The sequence below is a fragment of the Ascaphus truei genome, chromosome 3 (assembly GCF_040206685.1).
Source record: "Ascaphus truei isolate aAscTru1 chromosome 3, aAscTru1.hap1, whole genome shotgun sequence".
NCBI classification, from domain to species: domain Eukaryota; kingdom Metazoa; phylum Chordata; class Amphibia; order Anura; family Ascaphidae; genus Ascaphus; species Ascaphus truei.
Window position 1 is genome coordinate 208,210,977 of NC_134485.1, and position 20,133 is coordinate 208,231,109.

The 20,133-nt window shown below is 45.5% G+C and overlaps 1 protein-coding gene across 1 annotated transcript in view; it reads left to right on the plus strand.

Annotated features, from left to right (window-relative positions):
- Positions 1-20,133, plus strand: part of MYBBP1A (MYB binding protein 1a) — a 64,214-nt gene that overhangs the window by 8,783 nt on the left and 35,298 nt on the right. Inside the window, exons 6-10 of the mRNA XM_075589981.1 lie at positions 2,713-2,903; positions 4,153-4,320; positions 6,474-6,591; positions 13,774-14,063; positions 17,977-18,087. Of these exons, the coding sequence (XP_075446096.1) occupies positions 2,713-2,903; positions 4,153-4,320; positions 6,474-6,591; positions 13,774-14,063; positions 17,977-18,087 (878 nt within the window). The remainder of the gene's footprint in view (positions 1-2,712; positions 2,904-4,152; positions 4,321-6,473; positions 6,592-13,773; positions 14,064-17,976; positions 18,088-20,133) is intronic.

Here is a 20,133-nt window from a genome sequence, read left to right on the forward strand (position 1 = left end):
CCCTCCTTGCCCCCCGAGCTACAGCTTCACATCCGGAGCCTGGTTTCAGGACTCAACCACCTGATGGAGGGTATCGGGGTGAGAGAGGAGTGCTTCTCGCCTCCTGCTCCAGTAACGCGGGAAGCGGGGGGGTTTGAGCGTGCCGCTTCCCACGCAGCACTGCCGGAGGGGGGGGGGGGCCTCTTAAGCACAGGGGGGGGGGTGAGAGAGAGTCAGGAGACTCTGCCAGAGCCCCTGCGGTCCGCAGCTCGGGGGGGGGGGGGGGAGAGAGAGTCAGGAGACTCAGCCAGAGCCCCCGTGGGTCCGCAGCTCGGGGGGGGGGGAGAGAGAGTCAGGAGACTCAGCCAGAGCCCACGTGGGTCCGCAGCTCAGGGGGGGGGGGGGGGGAGAGAGAGTCAGGAGACTTAGCCAGAGCCCCCGTGGGTCCGCAGCTCGGGGGGGGGGGGGGGGAGAGAGTCAGGAGACTCAGCCATAGCCCCCGTGGGTCCGCAGCTTGGGGGGGGGAGGGGAGAGAGAGTCAGGAGACTCTGCCAGAGCCCCCGTGGTTCCGCAGCTCGGGGGGGGGGGGGGTCTTGGGAGGGGAGTCAGGAGAGAGGGGGAAGGACAAAGAAATAGAGACACACATACACATAGACTGACACACATACACACACACAGTGCCTGACACACATACACACACACAGTGCCTGACACACATACACACACACACTGACTGACACACATAAACACACACACTGACTGACACACATAAACACACACACACACACACACACACACATAAACACACACCCACACCCACACACACTGACTGACTGACTGACTGACACACACACACACACACACTGACTGACACACACACACACACACTGACTGACACACACACTGACTGACACACACACACTGACTGACACACATACACTGACTGACACACACACACACACACACACTGACTAACACACACACACACTCACACACACTGACTGACACACACACACTGACTGACACACACAAACTGGCTGACACACACACACTGGCTGACTGACATACACACACACACACACTGACTGACACACATACACTGACTGACACACACACACACACACACACACACACACACTGACTGACACACATACACACACACACACACACACACGCTGACTGACACACATACACACACACACACTGACTGACACACACACACACACACTGACTGACACACTGACACACACACACACACACACACACACACACACACACACACACACACACGCTGACTGACACACATACACACACACACGCTGACTGACACACACACACACACTGACTGACACACTGACACACAGACACACATACACACACATACACACACATACACACACACTGACACACATACACACACACACTGACACACTGACTGACATACACACACACTGACACACTGACTGACATACACACACACACACACACACACACATACATACATACATACACACACACTGACTGACACACACACATACACACACTGACTGACACACACACACACTGACTGACACACACACACGCACGCACACTGACTGACACACACACGCACGCACACTGACTGACACACACACGCACGCACACTGACTGACTGACACACACGCATGAACACACATACACACACTGACTGACACACATATACACACACTGACTGACACACATACACACACACTGACTGACACACATACACACACACACTGACTGACACACACACACACACACACACTGACTGACACACATACTGACTGACACACGCACACGCAGTTACACGAGGAATTCACACTTATTGCAAATACAGGGGATGTATGCCAAGCACGCACGTTCTAAGTCCAAATTTATTTGTGTTTTGTCAATGAAATTGTATTTTGATTTTTAATTAAAACATCACAAATACAATTTCTGTGACAAAAGTCAAAGAAGTTTCACTTACTATGCGCGTGCACAGCACACACAGCTTTTTTTCCCCTCTGGCGATTTCTAACGTCACGTTGTGGCGACACTACCAGAAGCTTCCGGAGACGAGGTAAAGGACTTGCAGATGCTTTGCACGACCCCCCCCCCCCCGGCATTTCATTTAAATGTTGTTGGGAAGAATGCGGGGCCCTCTGTAAGTGCCGCACCCCTCCCAATTTGCGCACCCCTGACCTAAATAACGGGAAGTTCACATTACTAGAGCGTTGTGAGGTAGGGGATTATTCTGCTTTTGGTTCATTAGAAATTAGATGCAAATCATATAGTCATAAGATTATACTCTTTAACAGGATGTTAACGTTGCATTATTTTTGTTGGGGAGTACAGCATTGCCATTAATTCTACGTTAACAGAGGATAATGCCGGGTTTAAATGGCCATACGAAGTGTAGTGAGTCTGGGCTTTAGAAGAGAGCAAGGCTTCCATATGGCAAAATCACATACAAAATTGTCACATTAACTGGGGCTGAAAACACCTATGGAAGTGAATCGGTTCTGTTTTGGGGGACGTAGCAGCACATGTTGATGTATAGTTTTGGTGGAAGCAGATCTGGTTTGCACTATGGTTCAACTAGTCCATCTCTTCCCCATTGTGCATCCCATAGCCGCTTTGTGCTGTAACTGTGTAGCCACTTATAACGCCGTTGCTCAACAAAGTGTTGAAATGAAGGCAGACGTGCTTAATCTCCTTTTTTATAATCAGATTCCAGAGTCTACGTTTGAAGAAGTATTGTTCGGGGTGCTCCGTACCGATCTGACGTCTGCGTTTAGCACTCCAGAGCAGCTGCACCTACTGCTGGTGGGAATGCAAAAGTTCCCCGGAGTCCTTAAACCCAAGAAATTAAAGAAGCTACTGGGATCATCCACGATTACTACAAGGGAAAATATCCCCAAGTGAGTGACGATGCATTTGGGAGGGTGCAAAACTGTGTAATCCCAGAGAGGAGCACTTCTAGATTAGTTGTCAGATCTGGTCCGATCTGAATCTGTGCTACAATCTTCAAATGCGCCTCGGGGCATGTGCAGGATACACATTATTAGACTTCTTTTATAGCATACTGGAGAAATTAATGAAATCCAATTTACATGGCAAATTAAATCTTACAATCTGGTGTAAGGATGCTGTTTGTGACGCAATGATAAAGCTGAAGTTAATTAACTTGACGTTGCTGTTATCGCTACTTAATGGTATGTGGCCATAAGAATGGCATAACCTTTCTTTACAGGGAAGAATAAAGGTGGTTTTGTTAAATAATTTAGCTTTGTTTTTTTTGTTTTTTGTTTTTTTTCTGTCCACAAGCAATTTTTTGGGGAATTTAGCTTCTTTTAAAAAAAAAAAATTCTTTATAAAGATCGTGATTCTGTTTTGATCCCGGTGGCAGGCTTTAGGAATTGACATTCAAATTCGCTTCATTGTGACACCAGTATGCTATAGGCCAGGGGTGCGCAAACTGGGGGGGGGCGCACATTTCTAGGGGGAGTGGGCAGTTATATAGGCCCTGCGCTCTTCCCCACGTCATTTAAATTAAATGCCAGGGGAGGCGTGAGGCCTCTGTAACTCCTTTACCTGCTCTTCAGCGGCGCCATGGCAATGCGGGGTCATATGACATGACGCGGCACCATTGCAACGCGCGTCAAATTAAGCCACATGACCTGCGGCATCATTTGCTGCCGGGTCCTTGGAGAGGGGTGGGCGTGAACGATGTGACTGCCGGGCAGGGAGGCGCAGCTCAGGAAGTTTGTAGGATTCCCACACAGAATTGCTTTGGTTGAGTAATGGCATGTGATCTCTAAAGATCACATTATAATGTGCATGTTTGTATGGTATGGGCAGCTGGACAGTCGGGCTCTATTTTTAAATGGTACAAGCTCACATACAGCTATACCAGGGCTCTGCAACTAGTTCTCCAAAGTGACCGGATCAGATAACATTAAGGAGTAGAAGGCCACTAGCGTATTGTAATGTCATTTTAGCTACACTTATTGTCAAGTCTTTATTTTAACATCTGTACTATGTGTGTATATGTATGTATGTATATATATCTCTATCCCAAAACCAAACTATCAAGGCTCGCTCTTTGCGGGCCACATATTGCCCCACGGGCTGCCAGTTGAGGAACCCTGATCTATACTTTGCCTTCAGGTTGGTGGAGCTATTAAAAACCGCTGCCAAGTCTGTGAAGAAGGACCGGTGCCTGCCAGGGGTGGCTCTGGATGTGATGCGGGTTTCCTTGAAAGAGGAGGCGTTTGACTTGTTCTGGAGGGAAGTCGTAGAGAATGGGCTGTTAAAGGACCAGTCGGGGCCATGCAGGTATGTGTCCAAAACTTCTAAGCTTAACTAATAGTTTCCTATTAACCCATTCGTCAGTAAACTAATTCCTTCGCTATCAGCCTGAGTTTTAGGGTAGGAATAATATTCACAGGCCCACATCTACTAAATTGTGTTCTATTCCTTAGAATATGTGTATGTATATACACAAACAAAAAAACAGATAATCAGCACTAAAAAGATAAACATGCAATAAAAAAAATCCTATCAAAGGCTCTAAATCAATATAATGGTGCCAGGTGTATAAGAAAAGGATATAGGGTAGATGGCTCAAATGTATCCTGGGTTCTGTGCAGCTTCAGTGGAATAAACCAAAGTTCCAGAAGAATCTAAAAAAACGAAAAGCAGAAACGCATGCCCCATAGTGTATTATCATTTAATACAATTGGCTTTTTGAAGAAACCTTATAAATGCACATTCACAAACATAAGGGTTAAAATCGCATTGTAGAGAAACCTATAACAGGTAAGGGTTTCTGCTTAGCTGTAACTGCCAGGTTCCACATGGAGCTTCTGCTTTTTGTTGTGTGTGTGTGTGCGCGCGCACGTACGTACACACGTACGTACACGTGCTCGGGGTCCACATAATGAGACCGCGTTATAACAGGGATTGCTAAATGGCTGCCATGCTAGGCATCTCCATCCATCTCCCTCATCTCTCTCCATCCCTCTCCGGCTGCGTCCATGTGCGTGGCGAACATCTCCAAGGTTTTTAAAACATTTTTTTTTTATTATTATTAAAACATTCAATGCTTTATTGCTAATGGACACAAACACATACACAAACACATACATACAATTTCTTAGAGTACCTTTAAACTGTGTTCAGTTAACATAGTATGTATGTGTGTGCGTACACACACACACACGTAGGAAAATACATTGTAGGTATTAATAGAAAAATGAAAGCAGTAACAGAATGTTAAAAAGAGAGGTAGCTAATAAATTACATGCATGTTTTCTTACTTGTTACTGTACCAGGCCCTTGCTATGAATGTCCTTTGGAATACAGGCTGATGAGGCAGATCTCAGTAGGAATTCTCCTATTATACGACAGCAGAAAGGCCAGAGCTGTGTAATCTACTTTAGTGTATGTAGGACAAAGCCCACCTGACTTGAGTGTTCAATACAAATTTTTTTTTATTTAATTCAAAATGTACACGTTTCTGTGTTTCGTGTTTTTGTCAGGAGGGAAAGAACACCGAAACGTTTTTTTTTTTTTTTTTTACATTTTAATATTTGTATTGAACATTGAAGTCTGGCGGTATCTGGTCATGATAGCGGCAGCTGCGAGAGTGGTGATGGAAGGCAAAAGCGGAGCCATGGTGCAGTAAGTAATGGAGTACGGTATGCATCCCCTGTATATGTACATGCGTGTTGCAGTGAACTGTGGTTGGTGTGTCCGAATGCAGTGGCAGGGTTTAACTTTTGCTGGCGCGTACAGTACAATAAACACGATCAGACTGGAAGGGAGAGCGACTTTTTAGGTATTTGGAGGTTTCAGGGATCAATGCATCAGTAATGTGCTGTACCGTACGCAGAAGTAATGTGTGTGTGTGTGTGTGTATGTATATAGAAGAAAATGGAGTTACTTATGTCAATTGCTACATAAGGCTTCATGGAATCTATGTACAAAGAAGCACTATGCTTTGTTCATCAGCATTGCACATTGCTCTGTTCACGCACAGAATGCTACTTTCAATGCAATTGGAATGATCTTTTCATGGGGCGAAGATAACATGCCAGCTGTATTTCGTCAAGTATAGATAATGTTGTGGTTCAATATGAACTCATCACTGATAAGTTACATTGTAACTTCCTACAGAGCAGAAATGTATTTTACAATCTGTCTCTAGTTCTTGTAAGCACGGTGCGATTGGTTATTAACTGGGTTCACACTGATTATTTCAGTAGAAATTTCAGTAGCTTGGGATTTAAAACCCTCCCTAATGCATTGTATATGCTCAGCACTGCCCAGCTTTTGCACATACCTAAATGAAGTTTTGACCTTCAGGATGCAGATGGGGGGGGAGGGAGCGAGCCACATTTGTGCTTGGCAGAGAACCCAAAACCTGATCTCTGAATAGGTCTCATGGTGTTTTTTGTTCTTTACCATGTTCTGTTTTTTCCCCTCAGTTACATGTGCTACAGATTGCTGGGTGCTGCTCTGCCTCTGTTGGACGAACACCAGCTGCAGATGGTCCTTAGAGGTGAAGTCATGCTGCAGTATGGGGCCCACGTTGTTTCCACTCAGGTATGCACCTTTGGTCTCCACTGGTTTCTTTATTTAATCCCTACGCTGCAGCACTTACCTGTCTCAAAGAGAAAAGGGAAGAATCAGACTCGGCAAGAAACACCCATCATCTTTGCCTCCCCTCCTGTCCTAGCCTCACAACCCTTTCCCACCTCTCTCTTCTGCCAAGAATGTAAGAACAAAGTGTATTTTTAGTAACCACAGGGGAAATGTATTGATTTTCTAGACATGGAGTTTTGCCATTAAAAATAACGTCACATTTTATTTGTTTGTAAATGTGTGCATGCGTTATTAATGCGCTCCGTATTGATTTTAGCCTTTCTTTGTCTACTAACTGGTTATTATTCAATATTATGTAGAGCCCTCTCTCCCATGTTGGAGGAGATTTTCTTCTTTGAACAGAGCTGACCTCTTACCCAGCACTGGGAAGTAGCTTCACCGCAGTAAGAGTAGGAGCCTATAATGGGAGTCATTCTATGTACTGTAGCAATAGAAAGTGTTGCATTGCACGCACATGAGAATAGGATATGTCCATGTTAAACCAAAAGTGAGACTTGAAGTAAGTGGAATAATGACTGAGGTTGAATATATTGGCACAGCCTGCTTGTTAGTACATGGACCGCACACCTCGCCTGCTTTCATTGGTTGAAGGATAGAATCTTCTGCCATTGGGACAGTTGGGGTAACATGTCTTTTAGTTTTGATGCTATACTTCAAAAAATATATGGATGTATATATGTAGTTCTGAGACTATATATTGTTTTCTAGCCACTTGTATTGCATATATGTATTGTACTCATTGTTATTTTTATGTGTATATATCCAGGGCTCGACAAATTGTAAAAAATGTCACTCGCCCGGGGAGGGGGAAGCTCTGCCCTCCTCCCACTCTCACCCCCCTCCCGCTGTTGAGTGCTTACCGGCGGCTGTCGCCTAGCATTCTCCTGCAACTTCCGTGTCTCCCCCACCAACTCCCGTGAAAATGCAAGTTGCCATGGCAACGTGACGCTGCCTGGCGTCACGTAGCATCCCGTTGTCATGGCAATGGCTGCGCAGCCGTTTTCCTGGGATTTGCAGGGGTAGACCTAGGACTTGCAGGAGAATACCGGGAGGCGCTGCACCTTGCCGCCGGTAAGCACTCGTCAGCAGGCAAAATGCACTCGTCCAAGGCGAGGGGGGGCGAGTGCATTTGTCGCGCCCTGTGTATATCTATCGATAATAGGGGACAGCACCTTTTTTCTTGTTTTTCAATTATACACTTAAAAATATTTTAGGAAATGGTTTTATTTTAAAAAGTCTTTCCTGGGGTTTTTTTTTTTTTTTCCCTTCTAACATAAATATTAAAAAGTCTACCAAAAAAAGTAAGGTTTGTATGGGATAATTGGGAATCCTGTCTATATGGGTATATGGGATAATGGTAAGTACTGTGACAAACGGCTTACTCCGGGGCTCCGCCGTCTGTCCGGGACTGTTAGAACACGGTCTTTTAGGGTAGGTTAAATGATGAGACGTCACGTACTGTTCCTTTAAACAGGCTATGCCTGGTTTATTCAGTCCCAGGCACTGAGACTGCCACAGTTTAAACAGAAAACAAAGCCAAACAAAAAGCTGCTCGTCTGAGCGATAACTTAAACTTAGATGTCCCTGACTCAGAGTTGGAAGTGGCTTGTCCACTTCCACCAACAAAATAAGTACCTTTGCAGTCTTTAGACAAACTAACAGAATGAATGAAGCGATTTGGGAAAGAGGCTTTCTCACCCCTCTGCAGTTCAGCAGCCTTCCAGGCTCTTGGGCGGGGCCCAGAGGAAACAGGAAACAGGTCTTATATACCTGAACTCTAATCAGCATGACAGGTGACAGAAAACAGGCAGCAGACAAACTGTGGAATGGAGTGCCTGTACCACGAGGCTGCCCTGTTCAGCTTAGACAGGACAGAAACTGTTCAGTATCCTGGGAGCCCTGTATATGGAGTTTATTACCAACCCCTGGTTTCTGTCACATATCCTCCCCCCCAGCTCAGACCTCGAGGGGTGAGCGACCATGGATATTAGGGAGTGCATCCTTGACAACCCGTCGGCATTGCCATGTTTGTGCCCCGACCTGTGTTCCACAGAAAATTTAAAGGGCTGTAGGCTTAGGAACCACCTGGTCACCCTAGCGTTCTTCTCCCTATTTTGACACATCCAGGTAAGGGGTGCATGATCTGTGACCAATCGGAACTTTCTCCCCAACAGATAATACTTGAGTGTCTCTACAGCCCACTTTATTGCGAGACACTCTTTCTCGACTATGGAGTAATTTTTCTCCTGGGGATTTAGTTTCCTACTTAAATAAAGGATGGGGTGCTCCTCCCCTTGAGACTCCTGGGAGAGTACCGCCCCCAGCCCTACCTCAGATGCGTCGGTTTGGACTACGAACTCTTTGGAGAAGTCAGGTGTGACCAACACTGGTTGGGCACAGAGAGCTTCTTTCAGGCTTCTAAAGGCCTGTTCGGCTTCGGGGGACCATTTTACCATTAGCGGTCCTCTTGCTTTTGTGAGGTCGGTTAGTGGGGTTGCCTTAGTTGCAAAATTGGGAATAAACCTCCTATAGTAGCCAATTAACCCCAAAAAAGTCCTTACTTGTTTTTTTGTGACTGGCCTTGGCCAATTTTGTATCGCCTCTACTTTGAGTGTTTGTGGTTTGAGTAACCCTCTACCAATAGAATACCCCAGATACTTGGCCTCCTCCAGACCAATAGTGCATTTAGCGGGGTTAGCAGTTAGTCCAGCAGACCGAACTGCGTCGAGCACAGCTTGGACCTTTGGAAGGTGGGACTGCCAATCTTCACTATGGATTACCACATCATCCAGGTAGGCGGCAGCGTACCGAACATGTGGTTTTAAAATTTTATCCATCATTCTTTGGAATGTGGCGGGAGCTCCATGTAAGCCAAAAGGCAGCACCTTATATTGAAAGAGGCCGTCTGGGGTTGAGAAGGCTGTTTTTTCTTTTGCCCTTTCTGTGAGGGGAACCTGCCAGTACCCTTTTGTTAGGTCTAGGGTTGTGAGATATCGGGCTTTGCCCAGTCTCTCTACAAGTTCATCCACCCTGGGCATAGGATAAGTATCAAATTTTGACACCGCGTTTAGTTTCCGGTAGTCATTACAAAACCTTGTTGTACCGTCTGGCTTTGGGACTAAAACTATAGGGCTGTTCCACCCACTTTGGGATTCCTCAATTACGCCTAGTTTTAGCATTTTTTTAACCTCTAAACTTATAGCCTCTCTCTTGGCCTCTGGGATTCGGTACGGTTTAAGGTTAACTCGGACCCCCGGTTCAGAGACTATGTCATGTTTAATTACGTTAGTTTTACCTGGCTGTGTAGAGAAGATTTCTTTGTTCCTTCTCACTAAACTCTGGACCTCTCGTTTTTGATGCACGGACAGTGTTTCAGCTATGCTAACCTCTGGGTCAGTTTCTTGATTCTCTGACGGACCTGGGGGTACTAGGGTTAACAAGACCTCTCTATCTTTCCAGGGCTTGAGTAGGTTTATATGGTAAATTTGCTCAGGTTTCCTCCTACCTGGCTGCCTTACCCTATAATTTACTTCTCCCACTCTTTCCAAGACCTCATATGGCCCATGCCATTTAGCAAGGAATTTACTCTCCACGGTGGGAACCAGAACTAGTACCCTATCACCTGGAAAAAAAATTCTGACCCTAGCACCCTTATTATACGTATTCCTTTGTGCTTCTTGAGCTTTCTCCATGTGTTCCCTCACTATGGGTAGGACTGCAGCAATGCGGTCCTGCATCTGGGCAACATGCTCTATTACACTTCTGTAAGGGGTAACCTCGTGTTCCCAAGTTTCTTTGGCTATATCCAGTAAGCCCCTTGGATGTCGGCCATACAATAGTTCAAACGGGGAGAAGCCTGTGGATGACTGGGGAACTTCCCTAATGGCAAATAACAGGTATGGTAACAAACAGTCCCAGTTTTTCCCATCCTTATCGACCGCCCGGCGTAACATGCTCTTTAAGGTTTTATTGAACCTTTCCACTAAACCATCTGTTTGTGGATGATAGACTGAGGTTCTGAGATGCTTGATTTTTAGGAGTTTACATAGCTCTTTTGTTACTTGGGACATAAATGGTGTTCCCTGGTCAGATAAGATCTCTTTAGGAATTCCGACCCGGGAAAACAGAAGTACTAACTCTTTTGCTATGTTTTTAGCAGAGGTGCTACGTAGGGGAACTGCCTCCGGATATCGGGTAGCATAATCTAATATTACCAATATATGCTGATGTCCCCTAGCAGACTTTATTAGGGGTCCTACTAGATCCATAGCAATCCGGTCAAATGGTACCTCTATTATGGGAAGGGGTACCAATGGGCTGCGGTATGCTTTGAACGGGGCGGTGATCTGACATTCTGGGCATGAGGAACAATAGTTTGTAATTTCTGCCAGAACCCCAGGCCAATAAAAGCTTCGGAGAACCTTTTCTTTTGTCTTTTCCACCCCTAGGTGTCGCCCCAATGGATGACTATGTGCGAGGTGTAATACTACGTTACGGAATGTCCGTGGTACCAACAATTGTTTAGTTGTAACTGATTTTCTTTTATCAACCCGATATACTAGGTCGTTCTCTACCTCGAAGTAGGGGTAAGCAAGTGACCTATCTGGTTGGCCATGAGTACTATTCTGGTCCCGTATATGTCCCCTTGCTACCGCTAATGTGGGGTCCTCCCACTGGGCCTTCTTAAAACTCCCAGGACTGACCTCTAGGTCAGCGAGGGTCTTATCCTGTACTGGGGTGGTAAGTGCCTGATCAACATCTTGATTTGGGGTATTCCCTACCAAAGTAGTGATGGGGAAGGGAATTTCACAGCACTCCTCCTTTTCCCCCTTCTTATTTGGGCCCTCGTCAACCTCCATTTCTGAAAAAGGGAAAGGATTTGTTTCTTCTAACACTTCGTTATGGTCTGCTATTGAACTCTGGGCGCTATTCTGAGCTGGGGACCACATTTTTAGAAAATGGGGAAAGTCGGTCCCTATTAACACATCATGTGCCAGTTTGGGTACAACACCCACCTTGAAATCTAAAGAACCAAATTCTGTTTCAAAAAAAACATCAACAGTGGAATATTCATGATTATCCCCATGTATACAACAAATTGCCACTCTTTGTGAACTGTTTACCTGTTTCTTCTTAATGGGCAATAGGTATTCGGACACTAGTGTGACCATACTCCCAGAGTCAAGAAGTGCCCGAACCCTCTTACCATTAACCTTTACAAATGCCCACAGATGGTTATTCAAGGGGTCCTCTGGGCTAGGGCCCATACATTGGGACAACAGCGAATAAGGTTCCACGCTGTTGCATTGCATGGGCTCATCATTTAGTGGGCAGATTTTTGCTGTGTGGCCCCTCTCATGACAATTTACACATTTAGGTACATAGTCTGTGTCCCACTTAGAGCCTTTTCCCGGCTCCCCATGTTGGCTATTGCCCTTAGTGTGCGAACCACTGTTGCTGGAGCGGCGTGAAGGTGGTCGCCGCTCTTCAGCGCCCCTTAACCCCGGTACCCTTTTACCGTCTCTGGAAGAGTCCTGGAACCTCGGATAGTGGGGTTGCTCCACGACTGTGGGTTGCGGGTGCTCTTCTGCTGCACTGTACCTTTCTACAAGGGCCACAAGCTCATCCGCATTGTGGGGGTCACTCCGACTGACCCAACGGCGTAAGGCAGAGGGAAGTTTCCTCAAGAACTGGTCCATGACCAACCGTTCCACGATGTGGCTTGCTGAGTTGATCTCGGGTTGTAGCCACTTCCGGGCGAGGTGGATGAGGTCATACATCTGGCTTCGGGTGGCTTTATCCATCATGAAGGACCATGCGTGAAACCTTTGGGCACGAACAGCCGTGGTTACGCCGAGGCGGGCGAGGATCTCGAACTTCAATTTTGCATAGACGTTAGCTTCGGCTGGCTCTAGATCAAAGTAAGCCTTCTGGGGTTCGCCGCTTAGGAAGGGTGCGATTAGACCAGCCCACTCAGCTTCTGGCCATCCCTCTCTCTGTGCCGTGCGTTCAAACGTGAGAAGATAGGCTTCCACATCATCCGAGGGTCCCATCTTCTGAAGGTAGTGGCTTGCCCTGGTCATTTTCGGAACTGGGGCTGCCTCTGCCAGTGGAAGGTTACTGATAGTCCCCCTCAGGATCTCGAGTTCCTGCTGTAAGCCCTGAGCGAACCGCTTTTGCTCCTCTCTCAGCAGGCGGTTTGTCTCTTGCTGGTTTGCATTAGTCTCTTGCTGGGCTATTAACAGCTGTCGCTGGGTTTCACTCGCCTGTTGCTGGGCTTCATTCGCGTCTTTCTGGACAGCGACATTGCGTACCAGCGCACTCACCACGTCTTCCATCTTGTTTGGAGAGAGAGAAAAAAAAACCTTTTTTTTTTTTTTTTTTTTAAAGTTCTTTAACCCCCAGACCTTTCAGTGTTCTGCCCGCATTCTCCACCATATGTGACAAACGGCTTACTCCGGGGCTCCGCCGTCTGTCCGGGACTGTTAGAACACGGTCTTTTAGGGTAGGTTAAATGATGAGACGTCACGTACTGTTCCTTTAAACAGGCTATGCCTGGTTTATTCAGTCCCAGGCACTGAGACTGCCACAGTTTAAACAGAAAACAAAGCCAAACAAAAAGCTGCTCGTCTGAGCGATAACTTAAACTTAGATGTCCCTGACTCAGAGTTGGAAGTGGCTTGTCCACTTCCACCAACAAAATAAGTACCTTTGCAGTCTTTAGACAAACTAACAGAATGAATGAAGCGATTTGGGAAAGAGGCTTTCTCACCCCTCTGCAGTTCAGCAGCCTTCCAGGCTCTTGGGCGGGGCCCAGAGGAAACAGGAAACAGGTCTTATATACCTGAACTCTAATCAGCATGACAGGTGACAGAAAACAGGCAGCAGACAAACTGTGGAATGGAGTGCCTGTACCACGAGGCTGCCCTGTTCAGCTTAGACAGGACAGAAACTGTTCAGTATCCTGGGAGCCCTGTATATGGAGTTTATTACCAACCCCTGGTTTCTGTCACAGTACATTTCTAAAAAATATATTTTTTTTTAAATAAGAGTAGTACAATGACCTTTTAAAAAAAAGTCACTTTGAGTACTGCTGCCTGATTATGTTATTCTGTATGCCAGCCCGCAGACCGGTTTAAGTTTGCCCCAGAGATGGAGACCTATGTGAACTCCTTCCTGGAGAGCTGCGAGGATGCGGAAAAGCAGCTGGCCGTGCTCGTCGGTTTCACTACGCTCACCAACCAAGGTTACCCGGTGGTGCCCAGCGTGTGGAGGGTGGTCAGGCACCTTCAACCCAGCGCGCTGCAGCAATACATTGACTGGCTGAAGAACATGTTCGTCCGGCCGGATATCACCTGCTGTCTGGATTTCAGCACCAAGCGGCAGAAGCAGATCCAGGAGCAGCCGAAAACGTGAGCATCTCGCTGCATGTCGTGTGTCTGACCACTGTTGTAGGAAACGTGAATTCATACCCCAGTTATGCGCAACACACTGATCTGTTTGTAAATAAGCTGCCTGAAAAAGTTAATTACCCTCTTGCTGCTGTGTGTACCAGGTTCACCAGCGTTTCATATTCCTAGTTGTGCAGGTAGAACACTACGGGGGAATGTCACTGTTCTAACCACTTTATCTCTTCACATTACAATACTTCAGGTCATTTATCTTGCATGCATGAAGGAGTCTTCTGTTAGAACAGCTCTTCCCAACCTTTATTAAATGCAACCAAAAACGGTGCACTCCAAAGAAAGATCAGAAAAGTTGGTGTTAACACAATTATCAAAACACACTTTTAAAAGGGGTGCCCTTATTCAGGTGCTATGGTATAGGTTAGGGCTCTTGCTCAGACCCCGATTCACTAAACTGAGAGTAACACCGTGTAACACTCAAAAATAAATATATTTAAAAAAACTATTTAAAGCCTAAAAATACAAAATCAGAAAAGCAAAATACCCAAAATCAAATCAGTAGATAAATCTTCGAATATCAGAAAAATGTAATAAGCAATATAGCCGTTGCATTTTATATTTGGCTTGAATGATGCTATATATACGAGTAGTGGGAGTCCTAGCTCCGTGTGTCAAAATGGCCCCATAACGTCTCTGGTCACAAGACCCTTTGTCAGACGGGATGATGATGCTGTATGAAGCGTCCTTCAAGGATATGTACAGCCGGTGCTTCAAAGGTTAATTGTATCCCTATAACATATGTAATTCTCCGCTGGGACCACTCCAGTGTGTAATGAATTAGTATTGTATCAGCATTCCTTAACAGGGATTAGGGGACTACTACCTAGTGCTCACAGGCACACATCCATAAGTACAAATATTGTCCCATATAAAGCTGACAAAGCGTAAGGAAACGGAAACAACTCACTGCGTCGCTTCCATAATTCTCCAGTGTGGTCCAGACCGCGGGTTCCAAACGGCGCGCTGATTCCGCCCAACGAGATGAACAAACAAAAAGAGAAAAAAGGCAGAGCGCGCTGGCTTTTTTCTGTTTATGAAGCGTCCTTCAAGCCAAGTATAAATGTAATATATTGCTTATAACATTGTTCTAATCTGAGATTCATGTGTTGATGCCATTTTTTTGTCTTCTGATTTTGTATTTTTATGCTTAAGCTTTTTAGTATATTTTGCGTGCTGCATGGTGTTTAACTTTTCTCAACCTTCATTACATTGTGCAGCCCCTGTTACAAAATATTTGTTCCACGAATCCCTGGTTAATCAGACTATTGCAAACAAAACTGTGGGACCGATCCCAGACAGTATATAGTGTCCTGAGCTCATGTGGGGAGCACGCTTAATAAGGCTAAGGCCCCGGTATCTCCGCTGCAACGCGCGCCCGCGAGATTACCTAGTCTGCAGCTCACTGCAGGAAGAGAGACCGGGGGGGGGGGGGGGGGGCGTGGCGGGGGAGTGACGGGGGCGCGGCCATGACGTCACCCCGCAGGTTCGCCCTCATTGGCTGAACCGCCGGGGGGCGTGCCGTATCGCTCGACGCGAGTCCTGCTCTCAATTCTATTGAGAGCAGGAGCAGCTCTCACCCCAGCTCTGTGGCCCCCCCTCGCAGCGGGCCCGGCGCCATTGAGGGGAGGGCTCTCGTCCATGCAGCATCCGCCACAGCGGACGCTGTAGTAGGCAGCGGGGTCAAGGCCTAAGGCTCCAAACTGCACCTCGGTGTGTGCACACATGAATGTTATAGCTGCCAATCACAGTGGGAGCTTCCAAAATCACGTCCCACAATGTCTTGCTGCTGTGGATGCAAAGTATTGTGGGGAGTGACTTTGGAAGGTGCTGCTATAACTGACCCTATACCACCCCCGCTAAGGTACAGTTTGGGGCCCACAGGCTCAGGAAACCACTATGCTGACTGGGATCCGCCATTACATATTTTCCACCCCTTGGATACACCCCATGCTCGCCTAGGGCTTTCCAAACTCCCTGTTGGGAAGCACTGTGCTAGAAGAACAATACTTTATACTTGTATAATCTTGATTCAGCGTTCAAATTGTAGTATCCACCATGCAATAGTCTTTATAGCAAATACCTGAGGGATTAATTGTACTTAGACGGTACGGGTGAACAAGGATTTCAATGGCTTACTTTTCCTGTTCTGTATAAGGCATGCCTAACCCTGGGTTATGTTGGCGTTCTTGTGCCATCTCCTTTTGTCTGCATGCTAAAAGAGTAAGGGGCGCTGCACACGGTCTCATTCTCTATGGGCTTTGGAGACGCCATCTCTTTACTCTGGAACATTTCAGCTCCAAGTGGGGGCAAGGCAGTGTTTTTTAAAAAGTAGTCGACCTTCAAAATGTTCTGAAGAAAGGACTTTTCCATTTGCATTCTGATCAGGGACTTCACTGTGAAACGTAATACTCTTCTGCTTTGGTGAGATAATGTTGTAAGAAAGTGTCTGTGGGTTTTTCTAATGGCTAGGTTTTTGCTTCAGTAGTTTGTAATTGCTTTGTAATTCGGCCTGCATTGAGTTGGTCATTTTACTCTGCTATACCTAAATGAGGTGGTATTAAACATTTTTAAAAACAAATTCCACATTTGCAGGGGTTTACAACTTTTTTTTTTGGTTAGGAAACCCTATAATTATATTGTGAAATTGTGCAGAACCACAACCCTCTCTAATAGAGAGTCTGAGATCAGATGCATTGTAAGGAACTCCAACCCTCTCTAATAGCGCGTCTGATATCAGATGCATTGTAAGGAACTCCAACCCTCTCTAATAGCGCATCTGATATCAGATGCATTGTAAGGAACCCCAACCCTCTCTAATAGCGCGTCTGATATCAGATGCATTGTAAGGAACCCCAACCCTCTCTAATAGCGCGTCTGATATCTGATGCATTGTAAGGAACTCCAACCCTCTCTAATAGCGCATCTGATATCAGATGCATTGTAAGGAACTCCAACCCTCTCTAATAGCGCATCTGATATCAGATGCATTGTAAGGAACCCCAACCCTCTCTAATAAGGTCTGGAATCAGATACATAGTAAATTCTTCTGCATTGGAAACCATTTTCTAATGATCGGAAAATTGCTGGGGAACCCTTTGGGGAAGTTCTGGGAACCCAGGAAAGCCCTCTTGAAACACACGGCTCTAGTACTTCACAATCCTTTAAAAGTAGCTCCCCGGCTTTCGCTGAAAATGACTCCTCCATTACCTAGAAAATGTGGTGCTATGTAACATAAAGCTGTGTCCTAGCGATGTTATGTGAGAGATCGGGCACTGACAAAAGACAAATGTGCTTTTAAGCTGCGGAGTTGTATGCTTTATTTATATTCAGTCATTTTTATTTCAAATATTAAAAAGACACACACAAATGCTTCTTTTGAAAAATGTTATGTAATAAAATGTTAGAAAACGTGCATTTACTGCAGGGTGGGAACCAGAGCGACCTCCGAGTGAAACACTATTTTCAGCTCCAGGTACCCCCTGGCTCCCGAAATACTTACCGGCGAAGGCAGCTTGTTGCAGTCCCCTCCAGGGGAAACAAAATGGCGGTTTCAATCTCTCGCGCCTTGCTGGCGAATAGCAAGCTGCAACGTTATCAGTCGCTGCTTCCTATTGGCCTGGGTGATGCGGTGGGTTTAAATACCAGGAAGTGGTTTCTTGAAACCGTGTAATTCTGAACTTCAAAGTCAACAAATGCATTGTTAATCATAGTTGCCGGTCTTTTTACTCTGTGCACATGCTAATAGTAACTGCTCCCAGTCTGGGATTTTCTGGTGCTAGAGAGACAGGCAGAGATTGCTGTTAACGTCTCCCGATACTTTCTCTGATTGTGTTTTTTTTTTTTTTTTGTTCATTTTTAGGGACGAGCACTTTGTGTTTCGTTTAAGAAAGTGGATAGTCCCGCGGCTTACCAGCATCATCGAAAACGCCCAAGTGAAACGAGAGGAGGACCAGGTGATGGATATTGCCAGGTGAGCAGGAATATAAGGGAGAGAGAATGTATTACAGTTGTCTTCCAGGATATATATATATATATATATATATATATATATATATATATATATATACATACACACACACACACACACACACACACACACACACACACACACACAAATATATGGATCACCAAATCCCATAGATATCTGAAAAAACAAGAAAAAAAACAGACGCGCTCCTATTGTAATAAAGTACAAAAAATATTTTCTATGACTAAAACATATAAAAAGCGCACTCACAATCAGAGCATAATATCAAGCATTTATGAGATATACTCAATCGCCATAGACTGCAGGATTCCACGCCAGCCGTTCCTCAGGTGCCTCCTCTGCTGTAACCGATCACTCTTCAAGAGGATGATGTCATCACTCAGCGTCTCGTTGAAGGTTCCCTCCGGTAACAACACTTTCTGCTGGTATTCGCCAACATGAAAAACTGCACACACCGCAGTTAGGGGGGAATCGGCAATCCAAATGCAGTCCACAATAATCACACAGGTAGTCTCTCTGCTTGTGAGTACTAGCTAGCGTGCTCGCTACTTTAGGAAACGCCCTGGATGGATTGCAGAAAATCTCTGGTATAATAGCATTTGATGTGAACTTTGCTTCTATTATACCAGAGATTTTCTGCAATCCATGCCAAGTCAGGATTTCACCACAGGACAGACCTCATTGATTACTTGCAAGTGTATATATAGTGCTTATCTATTTTTACAGTGGTTATTTCTCACATTTATTTGCTTGTTTTGGTGACCTAGGTGGTATTGCATTGGCAATTAATATTATCTGCAGTGTACAATTCACGACATACAGCTTTACTCAATTTTTGACCGGCTGGTCTTTACATACATCTCAGGAGTTTATTTTTTCTCCTGGGTAGTTTCATTCTGATGTTATCACACACAGATCTAGGAGTATAGCATTGTTTTTCTATGTTGTGTATTTTCTATAGCTGTAGGGATGCCATGGGGACTGTTTTAATCTTTGTATTTTTTTGTGTAATCCATGTTCTTTAATAAACATTTCTTTCATATTATTATATTGCTTGAGTGCTTTTAGTGGGACACCTTTTTTCTTTAATGTGTGTGTGTGTGTGTGTTAATAAAGCATTCACAGCATGTTGTTTTTATTGTTCATTATTTAACGCCGGATTGAAGCAAGGGGACTCCAGAGCTGAACCTCATTAATTTAAGCTCTGGGGGACCCTTGCTTCTTGAGATACCTCCGTATTGGGTTCTCCGGTTGAGCTAACTGGGGTCTAAAGTTTAAAGCTCTTGTGTCACATGGGTTAATAGGAAGCCCAACCGGATGATATCACGGGAGCTTTGAAACGTCGCCATAATGTGAACCCTGTTCGCCGAGTGGTGGGGCTACCGGCACCCCCTATGGAGGGAAGTATATCTGGAAGCAGGGGCCCCTGGAGCTGAAATTGATGGGTTCAGCTCCGGAGACCCTCTGATTAAATCCAATGTAATAAAATAAAGCGGTATGGATTGCCGCCTTAAACTGTGCTCCTCGAGACTTGAAAGGTAGTCTCCCCCCCAAAAATAGTCACAATTGACTTCCATAAGCCATCTCCTGCAATCTTTTAATTTTCTCTCACCACAAAGAGGGTAATTTTATATTAGCCGAGGTGGTCATGAGGCCGGGAGCCCCCTTTGATCATGTAGATTGCTGCTACAGACAAAGAGAAATCACCCCCCTTCCCCCCCAAACAAAAAAATGTTGTGCACATTTTTGTCTGCAATTGAATCAGAATGAAGTGTACCCCATTGACTGCGTCGGAGCACTCGCTCTTCGACTTTTATATGCATTTTTGTGGATTAATGGATTGCCCCTCATTTCCCACAGCACCGGAATATCTAACATACTAAGGGGCCTATGCAGAGAGCAGCGGTGGAATTTATTGGAGATGTTAGTAAATAGTACCTTTTTTGGCGTGATTTTATCTCCATATGCAGAAAGGTCCTAAAACTGCATTTAAAATCATGTCTGCATATGGAGAGTTTAACCGGCGAG